Here is an 11,693-nt window from a genome sequence, read left to right on the forward strand (position 1 = left end):
CAATGTTCACCTGACAATGGCAGAGCAAGTGAAGGGCACCATCAGCACATTAACTGATTCAGGATATTAGAGTTCATAATATTTTTTTTACCCTAGAATTCTATAGCAATTTGCTCATTAAATGTGTTCTGAACTGGTCTCATAAATAGTTATTTTAATACTGAAAACTACTTTTGGAAACTTTCACTAGGACGTCAATGTTTCTAATTTCAGGAGAGGAAGAAATGATCTCAGTACTCACGGTTTTAGGAGTCATACTAGTGGAGATTCCTCTAGTTCTGGGAACAGTTGAATTGGTCTCAGTAACCGCAGTTTCAGGAGTCGTTGTGTTGGTGGAGATACCAGTTCCAGGAGTGGGCAAATTGGTCTGCAGAACTGCAGTTCTATGAGCTGTTGTATTAGTGACAATCTTTCTAGTTCCTAGAATGGTTGAATTAGCCTCAGTACTCACAGTTTCAGGAGCTGTTGTATTGGTGGAGATGCCTCCAGTTGAATTGGTCTCAGTACCCATACTGTGAGGAGGAGTAGGATTGCTGGAGATGCTTGTAATTGGGGGAGTGCTTAAATTAGTGCCATTGGGTCTATCTTCTGTGCTTTTTACAACAGGGTTAATGCCCATCGATTCAGTAGTACTTACGCCAGTGTTTTTGCTTGTAGGTTCTGCATTTGAAGTGGTTACAGAAATCATGGCGTTGTTTCTGACTCCTATAGCTTCTGTAGTGCTTTGGTTAGAGTAGATGTCCATAAGCTCCAGAGCACCTATATCGGTGTTAATGTCTATGAACTCAGGACTAATCATGTTTGCACTCCTGGTTTTAGAAGCAACTGAAGTGACATTAGTATTGATCATTGTTGAACCAATGGAATTGCCCACAGATTCAACAGTGGTGGCATTGTCCTTGACACCCTTCATCTCTGAAGTTCCATTAACTTTGCTAGGTAGAATGTCAGTAATGGTTACATTAAATGTAGTGACTGATGGTTCTGAGATCTCAGGTGTGATCATACCAGTGTCAATACCCACGGTCAGCATTGATGGCTCTGAGATCTCAGGTGTGATCATACCAGTGTCATTACCCACGGTCAGCATTGATGGCTCTGAGATCTCAGGTGTGATCATACCAGTGTCATTACCCATGGTTAGCAGGGCGACTGCATTAGGGTGGGAGTCACTAATTCCAAGAGTGGTTCCTTTGGTGGCATTGTCCATAGAGCCTGGAAAGGTCTCATTTCTGTCAGCATTCCATGATTCAGGAACAATTGTGCTGGAGTCATTAGGAGTAGATGAATTTGTGTTGTTGATCACAGTTTTAGGAGAAGTTGAATTGATCTCGGTGACTCTACTCTCATGAGTGGTATTATCCACAATTGTAAGGGTATCCCTGTTGTTGCAACAACCAGGAATGATGCCAGTTAAATGATCCATTGTGCTGTAGCTGGTGACCACAGGTCCAGCAATGAGCAGATCATTGTCAATGGTCTCAGGAGCAGTGGAATTCTTGTTATGGCCAGTTGTATTTGTCCTGGAGCCCTTTATCTCAGAAGTACCCATACTAGATTTGATAGCTGTAGTTTCAGGCGTTTTTGTTGAACTGCTGAGATCCAGTTCCAATGCTCTTGCATTGCTTTTGGTTTTTTGTGTCCTCAGACCCATGAAAGTAATGATATTGTCCATTACCATGTAGTTCCTGATATTCCTGTGGGCACTAAACACTTCATGGAAGTTTACGGAAGGGGCAGCGTCTCTGGTTTCAGGAGTTGTTCTATTGGGTTCGATGCTAAAGTTTTCACGAACCTGTGCATTGATGATCGTATTCAAAGTCATTTGATCTGTTGTATTGAGCTCGTAATCCATAGTTTCAGGGGCAGTAGTATTGGTGGAGCTGCTCAGCACTTCAGAAACAGTCGTTTCCCTTTGTCCAGCTGCACTAGTTTCAAGAGGGGCTGAATCAGTATAATTCCCCATTGGTAAATGGACATTAATGTCCCTAATTCCATGATCAGATATATTGCTGTTGGTGTGCTTTGTTTCAAGAGCTGTTGTATTGGTGTGGACATACCTAAGTTCATTGGTTCGGATGACGGCAGTTTCAGAACCCACTACATTGGAGTGCATGACATATGAATCAGGAGTGGGTGCATTGGTGTAAGTGACACTATTTACAGAAGTTGCATTAATATTGGTTGCACTGATGTCACCACTGGCATATACAATGCTACCCTCAGGACCTGCTGCATTGGTGGGAGGATTCCAGCTTTCAGGGGGAGTTACAATGGCTTGTGAACTAGTCACTTCAGCAGGGCTTGCATTGGTGTAAGTGAAACTCATTTCCTGAACTGTTGCATTAGCGTGGTTGATGCTAATTTCAGTTCCGTAACTACTGGTAGTTGCAAGAGAATTTTCATTGGTGCTGCTGACGTGAGTTTCATCTGCCGTTGCATTAATGTGGGTGTCGCTAGTTTTAAGGACAGGTGCATCTGTGTGGTTGACATTTGAATCAAAAGCAGTTCTATTGGTTTGTGGGTTGTCAGTCTCAGGAGAGTTTCCACTGACATGGACGAGACGATGTTCAGGTGGAGAGGTGTTGGTGATGCTAGTTTCATTGACAGGGGTGGCAGTTTCAGGGGCAGATGTACTGGTAAAGGTTTTACTGGTGTGGGTTACATTGTTCTTGATAGGAGCTGTATTGGCATAGCTTGCAGTGGTCTGAGGAATTGTTGCTTTGTTATAGAGGCCAGCAATTTCAGGAGAGAGTGTATCGGTAGTTTCTGTGGCTGCATCGGAGGGCATGGGGTTTGCTTCACCAGCTGTTGTGTTGACATAGAGGATGCCAGCTTCAGAGGCAGTTATATTAGTATGGATGTTAGGTTCAACAAGAGTTGAATTTTTCTGCCTGTGTCTGGTTCCAGTGAAAGATGCATTGGTATATATTTCCTGACTGGTTGCACTGGGATGGTTCACACGAATTTCCTGAGCTGTTGCATTAGTGTCGGCCACAGTCCTTTCAGGAACAGTTACACTGACGTAGGCAGCACTAGGTTCAGCAGAGAAATTATTGGGGCTGGTACTGGCATTTGGACTGGCAGCATTGACATGGGTGACATTAGATTCAGGAGCAGCTACATCGATGCCAGTTCGAGGAGCACCGAAACCAGAAGAGGTTGCGTTGTTGAGGGTGACAGCAGATTCAGGACTGGTGGGGGTGTCAACAATTTCAGCAGAAGTTGCATTGTAATTGCTGCCTCTTGTTTCAGGAACTCTTACAATGGTGTAGGTGGTGTTGGTTTCATGGTTGGTGGTGTTAATGTCAATGACACTGCCAGCAGGAACAGCTTTTTTGGTGTGGACGTCACTATTTTCAGGAGGGGCTGAATTATGGGTTATTCTGGATCCTGGGGTGAATGCAGAGATGTGGACAATTCCAGCTGTCGTGGTGTAGGTGCCACTAACTTCAGAAGTTCTACCAGTTAAAATGATGCTAGTTTCGGGACTGTTGTGGGCATCACTTGTTTTAGGAACATTGGTGTGGATGATGGCGGATGCTGGAGAGGCTGCATCTGTATGTAAGAGATTCGTTTTGAGAGCTGTGCTGGTGTAGGTGTCACGAGGTTCAGGAGCGGTCTCATTTTCCCAGCTGCCCCTAGCTTCAATATAGGTCATATTGGTGAAGGTGACACTTGCTTCAGCGATGGTTGCATTGTTGTGGGCAAAACTATTCTCAGGTGCACTTGTGAGGGCAGACACATTTGAGTATATAGGACTGATTTCATCTGAGTTTGCCTTGCTAACTTCATAATTGGTTGTTTTGGAGTGGATGGCACCAGGTTCAGAAACCATACGACTGATGCCATCTATGAGCGTGTTACTGGTTTTCTGAGAGGCAGCAATAGCTTCAGAACTGGTTGCGTTTGCAGAGGTCCCCACCATTTCTGGAGATGCTGCCTTGTGGTCAGAAGCAGTTGTATTTCCATCACCTGTTGAACTGGTGTGGGTGATGTCACTTTCAGTAGCTGCAAGCACAGAACTGCCTGCGGTAGTCATTACATTGTGGATGGGACTAGAACCTGCAGCACGCTCGTTTGACTGGCTGGCACCAGCTTCAGGAGCAAATGCATGCTTCCAGGTGATGTTAGCTTCTTGGTTGCTTTCATTGCGGTGGGTACCAACAGATTTAGAAGTAGTTGTGTTCATATATAGATCACTATTTCCAGGAGTGGTTACTCTGACGTGGGTGACACTAGCTTCAGGAGCTGTTACGTTGGCGTAGGCTGCACTGATTTCAGGAGAGCTTGCTTTTCTGAGAATGATGTTATCTTGCCTGGTTAGAGTGGTGTGATTGACACTAATCCCAGTGGCGGATGGACTGGATCCCACGTCTCTTGTCTCAGTGGCATTGCTGTGTGTGTGCCAGCTCGCAAGGGTAATTTCACTGGCATGAATTGTGACATTATTAGGAATGGATGCATTGGTAAGGTTCATGTTAATTTCAGGGAATGTATTAGTGTGGTTATGTGTTGTGTTGGTGTGAGTGAATCTAGTTTCTGGAGCAGACATGTTGATGAGTGTTGAGACATGTTGCAGACTAGTTTCGGCAGCAGCTGCATGGGCTACCAAGGTGTGGGCTTCCACCCTCTTACCTTGGGGAGCTTTTGCAGTGATTACCCTGATGTCTCTCAGGTTCCTTGAGGTGATTTTGATTATGACTCTTTCCCTTGATTCAGGGGTTACTGGACCAGCAGAAGAATGATGAATTGTTAGTGGAGCAGTTTTATAGCCACTAGGTACGTTCCTCATATCCTGAACAGTTTTATTACTGTGGAATCTTTTGGTACCCCAAATAATTATATTATCATGATTCCTTCTAGGTTCAAAAGAAGATGTATCAACATCGTTGGACAAAGTTCCTGGAGTGGCTTTGTTAATGCTGCGCGTCTCGCGGAAAACTGAGACCGTGTCATTACCTGTAATCACTGGGGTGGCTCTATAGTTGACACCTGTAGTTTCAGAATTAGCTGTATGTGTGCGAATGATTCCAGTTTCAGGACCAATTACACTGGCGTGAGTGTCATTACGTTCAGGATTGGTTGCATGAGCTTGGGGTTCCCTCATTTCAGGATCGCTTACAGTGGCATGGGACTCCCTTGTCACAAGATTGGTTGCATTGTTGTAGGTGGCTGTATTTTCATGAGCAGTTATTTTCAGCTGAATGCCTTCAGTTGCAGGAGAGGCTGTACTGGAGTAATTTTCCAGAGCAGCAGCGTTGCCCTTGACTTTGATTCTGCTTGTATTGTGAGTAGTTTCATTACGGAGAATGCCCATTGCTCTTGGAGCGGTTTCATTAGCGTGGCTGCTTCCTATTGGGTGAATGGTACTCTTCTTTGTATCCCTGTCTTCCGGAGTTCTATTGGTCGAGATTTTGACAGTATCAAAAGACTCTGCGGTGGAGTGGTTGCCCAACGTTAGAGGGGTCGTGTCTTTGGTGGAGAATTCCTTATTAACAATGGTGTGAATTGCCACAGTTTCTGAACCAGTTTCATTTATGTTGGTGGCAGTAGCTGAGGAAGAGTTTGCATAGTTCTCAGCGAGTTTGGGTTCAAATGCTTGTGAACTGGAGCCAGTTGTTTCAACTGCCTTGTCAGTGGCCATGGATTCACTGTCAGCTCCTGGATCCATTACAAGCGATGTTGCAGGTGAGTTGCCTGGAGAAGTGAGAAATGTTCCACTGATTTGAATTTTGTCTGTCTTGAAAGATATCCTTTGAATTATAATTGAAACTTTAGCAACAATTATTTATAATTAATGATTCATAATAGAATTATTCTTAAATTTAATTTATTATGAATAAACCACTTATTCATGATACAGTGATACCTTGGTCACTGGATTCCATTTCAAAATTCACTACGGACCAATGTAACAATTTGGTTTCTAGAAGTATCCACACTTACCTTAGATGGCACTGTGACAACAGTTACATTGGCCGGGATACTGGTGGTCCTCATTCTAGACAAAATGATTGGGGCCACAGGAGGGTATGAGGTTACAACATGAAAGCTTCAGAACTCTCCCTGCCTGTCCATGCCCATAGGCCAGTTTAAGGCCAGGCAATGCATTGCTTGAAACCCAGATTCCAGTAGATGGGTACTTGCTGACATTTAAATCAGTACCTGCACTGCCTTGAAGACAACTTTAAAATGAACACACAAAGTGCTGGAGGAACTCAGCAGGTCAGGCAGCAGTAGACGGTCAACATTTATTCATTTCCATAGATGCTGCCAGACCTGCTGAGTTTGTCCAGCATTTTGTGTGCGTTTTGCTCTGGATTTCCAGCAACTGCAGAATTTCTCGTGTTTAACCAGAGTGCACAGGATACCCAGTGGAGAAACAGTGGGGCTGCCACCATCACAAGGTGGTTTTGCCACTCCTTGAGAGGTAACATTCCAAGAAAGCTTGCCTTCGCCAGATCCTTGTTCCGGTTTCCCCAGTGCTGATGCTGCCTACATGGAGTTTGCACTTTCTCCCAGGGGTTCCTTCCAGGTGCTCCAGTTTCCTACCACATTCCAAAACATGGTGGTCGGCATGGAAACTGGCCCTTTGGCCCAATGCAGTCGTGCTGACCATAGAGTCGTAGAAGACGACAGCACAGAAACAGGGCCTGCGGATCACCTAGTCCATGCCAAACCATTAATCTGCCTAGTCCAATCAACCTGCAACCAGACCACAGTCCTCCATACCGCTCTCATCCATCTACCGATCCACATTTCTCTTAAATGTTCAATTTAAACCGCATCCACAACTCTTATCATCCTCTGAGTGAAGACATTTCCCCTCACGTTCCTCAAAAATATTCAGACCATAAGAAGGCGGAGCTTAGGAGGAGTAACGGCGCCTAACAGCGACTCCTTTATTTGCATCTTCGGAAACAGCTCCATTTCCATCTTTAACATCTCTATTTTTCCCTTTCAGGGTTCTTTGAAGACCCTGACCTGCAGTTACACACTGACTATGGTTCTTTGCGGGAATAGGACCTGCTCTTGGGGTTTCACAACTGGCCGTTATTTGGCATGCCAAGGGCTCGGCCTAAGACCTTAGCTGGCCTTCGGAGGGCCGAGATCTTGTGGCTCTGGAGGTGGGTGGATCGAAGGTCGGTGGCCGGGCAGATCGGTGTGTCATGGGAGATGGAAGATCTGGGCTGTGTGCCCAGACACCCTTTGGACACAGACCTCAGTAAAGCTATGCAATGGACTTTTAATATCGTAAAGCAGTGAGTTGTTTGTTATGTCTCCCCTCTCACCGTGAAAATGGAGACATCTCTTTTTCTCTTATTAGGGAGAGAGAGAGAGCCTGTGATATGTCGAAGACCGGGTGAACAAGTAGTCTTTGGGGTAACTGCAAGTCTGTGTCTTCGCTGTTGCTTTGCTCATGCTTGAGTGCTCGGTGACAGTGCGGATGCTTTTTTATGCTGGTGGGGGGAGGCAGGATCGTTGCTTGTTGCCGCTTATGCACGGGAGGGAGGAGCTGGGGGGGACTTTGGGGTTCCAACATTTAACTGTCATTCAATCTTTGGGGCACTCCTCTGTTTTCGTGGATGGTTATGAAGAAAAAGCATTTCAGGATGTATATTGTATACATTTCTCTGACATTAAATGTACCTTTGAAACCATTGAAAGATATAGGTGCAGAATTAGGCCATTTGGCCCATCGAGTCTGCTCCACCATTTCATCATGGCTGATTCAATTTTTCCTCTCAGCCCCAATCTCCAGCCTTCTCCCCACATCCCTTCATGCCCTGACCAATGAAGAATCTAAAAACCTCTCCCTTAAATATACATAAAAACTTAGCTTCCACGCAACGAATTCCACAGGATTCACCACTCTCTGGCTAAAGAAATTCTTCCTCATCTCTGTTCTGAAAGAATGACCCTTTATTCTTAGGCTGTGTCCTCTGCTTTTAGACTCTCCCACCACAGGACACATCCTTTCCACATCCACTCTATCAAGGCCTTTCACCATTTGATAGGTTTCAATTAGATCACCCCTCATTCTTTTAAATTCTAGTGAATACAGGCCCAGAGTCATCAAACACTCTTCAGATGACAAACCATTCAATCCTGGAATCATCTCATGAACCTCATTTGAATCCTCTCCAGTCTCAGCACATACTTTCCAAGATAAGGGGGTCAAAACTGTTCACAAGACTCCCAGTGAGGCCTCACCAGTGCTTTATAAAGTCACATTACATCCTTGCTTTTATATTTTAGTCCTCTTGAAATGAATGCTAACATCACATTTGTCTTCCTCACCACAGACTCAACCTGCAAATTAACCTTTAGGGAATCCTGCACAAGGACTCCCAAATCTCTTTACACCTCAGATTTTGTATTTTCTCTCCATATAGAAAATAGTCAACCTTTTCATTTCTTTTTTCAAAGTGCATGACCACACACTTCCTGACACTGTATTCCATCTGCCGTTTCCTTGTCCATTCTCCTAATCTGTTAAAGTCCTTCTGTAGCCTTCCTGTTTCCTCAAAGCTACCTGCCCCTCCACCTATCTTCATATAATCAGCAGACCTTGCAACTGTCTCTGCGTCCTTGCCTTCCCTCGGTGGGTCCAGCCATTTGCCGCCACCTTGTGTTGAGATCCGTCTCTTCATGTTCAGTGTTATGTGTGTGAGTCCTGGCCCTACATCCTGTTCCCAAGGAGGGGTCCCGGCTCTGTGTTCCGTGCTCCTGTCTCTTCTAGTCCAAGGCTCCGTGCTCCTGAAGGCCCTCGTCCAGTCCATGCCTAGTCCAGTCCTATCCGAGTCCTGTCCATGTGCCTTTACCTGTCCTTGTGTCTCGCCCTACCCAGGAGTTCCTCACCCAAGCCATGTCCAGCCGTGTAGCCTCGTCTTGTCCTCGCCTATTTCTGGAGTGCAAGCCCGAGTCAAGTCCCAGGTTCTGGGTCCTTGCTCAGTCCCTGGCTCGGAGTCCATATCCAAGCTCAAGGCTCAAGACCCCAAGCCTGTCTCCCAGCCTCAAGCCTCAAGACCCCAAGCCTGTCTCCCAGCCTCAAGCCTCAAGACCCCAAGCCTGTCTCCCAGCCTCAAGCCTCAAGACCCCAAGCCTGTCTCCAAGCTCAAGCCTCAAGACCCCAGCCTCCAGTCCTGCAGTCATGTCATGTCCATGCCTGGTTCTCGGGCCCGAGCCCGAGACAAGACCCAGGTACTGGGTCCTTGTCCAGTCTCTCGCTCGGAGTCCAAGCCTTGTCTCCTAGTCCATGGTTTCTAGTCCTGGTCCCTCTCTCCCTAGCCCAGGCTCCTAGTTCTTAGTTCCTTGTCCGGGTTCCCTGTCTTGTCCTTGTCCCAGCCCAAGTCTGCATTCTTGTCCCTGCTCCTTGTCTGTATCCTGTCACGTCCCTACTCTAGTCAAGTCCTGATCCTTGTACTTCAGTGTCTGTGTCTCGCATTTGGGTCCACTTCCAGCGCACCCATTGTGACATTATTATCAGCCTCTCCTTGCCAGGAATCTCACTACATACTGCCTCTGTTTGTAAACCAACTACCCCCTGTCAAATTAGTTTAAACCCTCCTGAACAAGGATATTGGACCCCCTCGGGTTCAGGTGTAACCCTTTTTTACGGGTCATATCTTCCCCAGAAGAGATCCCAATGATCTATAAATCTGAACCCCTACCCACTGCACCAGTTCCTCGGCCAGGCTTTCAGCTGCCAGATCATCCAATTCTTACCCTCACTGGTGTGTGACACGGGCAGCTATCCGCAGATTATTACCCTGGAGGTCCTTTTTCCTCAGCTTTCCTCAAATCTCTCTAGTTCCCTAAAATCTCTCTTCAGGACTTCCTCACCTTGTCTACCTATCTCATTCGTGCCAATATGTACCAAGGCATCTAGCTGCTCACCCTCACTCTTGAGAATACCATGGCCATGATCTGAGACATCCCTAATCCTGGCACCAGGAAGACAACATAAATATTCAACCATATATTTGAACCCTATTCACCTGTATTTGGTACATATCCCTCTAAACCTTTCATATCCATGAAACTGTCCAAATATCTTTTAAACAGAATACATTATGCTCTGACAATAGGCATCCGTTAGTCTCGTGAGACCATGGATTTGCACCTTGGAAGGTTTCCAGGGTACAGGCCTGGGCAAGGTTGTATGGAAGACCAGCAGTTGCCCATTGCAAATCTCCCTTCTCCACACCACTGATGTTGTCCAAGGGAAGGGCACTAGGGCTGATACAGCTTGGCACTGGTGTCGTCGCACAGCAATGTGTGGTTAAGTGCCTTGCTCAAGGACACAACACACTACCTCAGCTGAGGCTCGAACTAGCGACCTTCAGATCACTAGACCGACGCCTTAACCATTTGGCCATGTGCCAACATGCTCTGACAGCTGATTTCAACTACACCTTAATCATTGTGTCAACAACTTTCCTCTCAGATCCCCTTTAAATCATTCCCTTCTCTTCTATACCTGCTCCTGCTAGTTCTAGACTGTCTTACCCTGAGAAAAAATATTGTGTCTATCTATTCTATTTATGTCCCTCGTGATTTTATAAACTTCTATATGGTCACCCTTCTGTCTCATTCACTCCAGAGTTTTACATCCTATCCGGTCTCGAGTTTGTTCTGTTGTTGTTGTTTGTGTTATTTTGTTGAACACTGTGGAGTGGTGCTGGAACATGTGGCAACACCTGCAGGCTGCACCCCTGCACGTTCTTGGGTGTGTTGGGAGTTAATACAATAACACATTTCACTCTGAATAAATCTGAATCTGACTTATAAATCTGGACCTCCAGTCCTGGCAACATTCTTGTGAATTTCTTCTACACTGCTCTAGTTTACTTACATCGTCCCATAGTGTGGTGACAGTGTTGGAGCACAGTCTGCCCAACATCTTGTACAACGTTAATGACATCCCAATTCCTGCAGATGCCACAATGATGGCAAGCATGCCATGTGCCTTCTTCACGTGCTGGTTGGTAGGGTAATTGGCCATTTAAGTCATTCCTGGTGTAGTGTGGATAGGAGATTTGATGAGTAGAATATGTTACATGGAATATGAGTGAGGGATTGGGATCGGTTGCTGAATGAGCATTAATTTAATGGGCTACGTGGTCTCACAAGTCATAGGGAATTATAGAATATCAGATATCTATTAATCTATGTTTTGAACATACTCTACGGCTCTGAGGTCCAACTTAGACACTCTGGTATCCTGCTTTGAGCCAAATTCTCTTCACTCACTTTCCCTCTGCTTCACGGCCAAGGCTGGTTCCAGTGAAAACCACATCTCTGGTTGAATGTTCTCACTTTGGTTTTCAAATCCTTCGATCAATCTGCCCTCTATATTATCCAATTCTCCTGCACCCCTGATTTGCAGATTCCCTGTTCTATATCCTTGATCTTCCCAAATGGAATTGTACCACCTCTGACAGATAAGTCTCTGGCTACCAAGCATATAAACCTTTCAGACTCTTTCCTCCTCACAAAGCTGTCCTTAAAACCCCACTATTCATACATGTTGCTCACTGGTCTAACGTTTCAGTGAGGTTCAGTTATTATTGATTCAATAGATCTGCTCTGGCAAGAGTTGACATTCTATTTATTTATTTATATGTTATTTTATTTAGAAGTTCAGTAACGTACTGTCTGGTGGCGTAGTGGCATCAGCGCTGGAC

At 45.5% G+C, this 11,693-nt stretch overlaps 1 protein-coding gene across 1 annotated transcript in view; it reads right to left on the reverse strand.

The window, feature by feature from the left end:
• Nucleotides 1-575, reverse strand: part of LOC140197170 (intestinal mucin-like protein) — a 48,648-nt gene extending 48,073 nt beyond the window's left edge. Inside the window, exon 1 of the mRNA XM_072257083.1 lies at nucleotides 242-575. Coding sequence (XP_072113184.1) covers nucleotides 242-511 — 270 coding nt within the window. The 5' untranslated portion in view covers nucleotides 512-575. The remainder of the gene's footprint in view (nucleotides 1-241) is intronic.
• Between the last annotated feature and the right edge of the window lie 11,118 nt (nucleotides 576-11,693).

The sequence above is a fragment of the Mobula birostris genome, chromosome 5, assembly GCF_030028105.1.
Source record: "Mobula birostris isolate sMobBir1 chromosome 5, sMobBir1.hap1, whole genome shotgun sequence".
NCBI classification, from domain to species: domain Eukaryota; kingdom Metazoa; phylum Chordata; class Chondrichthyes; order Myliobatiformes; family Myliobatidae; genus Mobula; species Mobula birostris.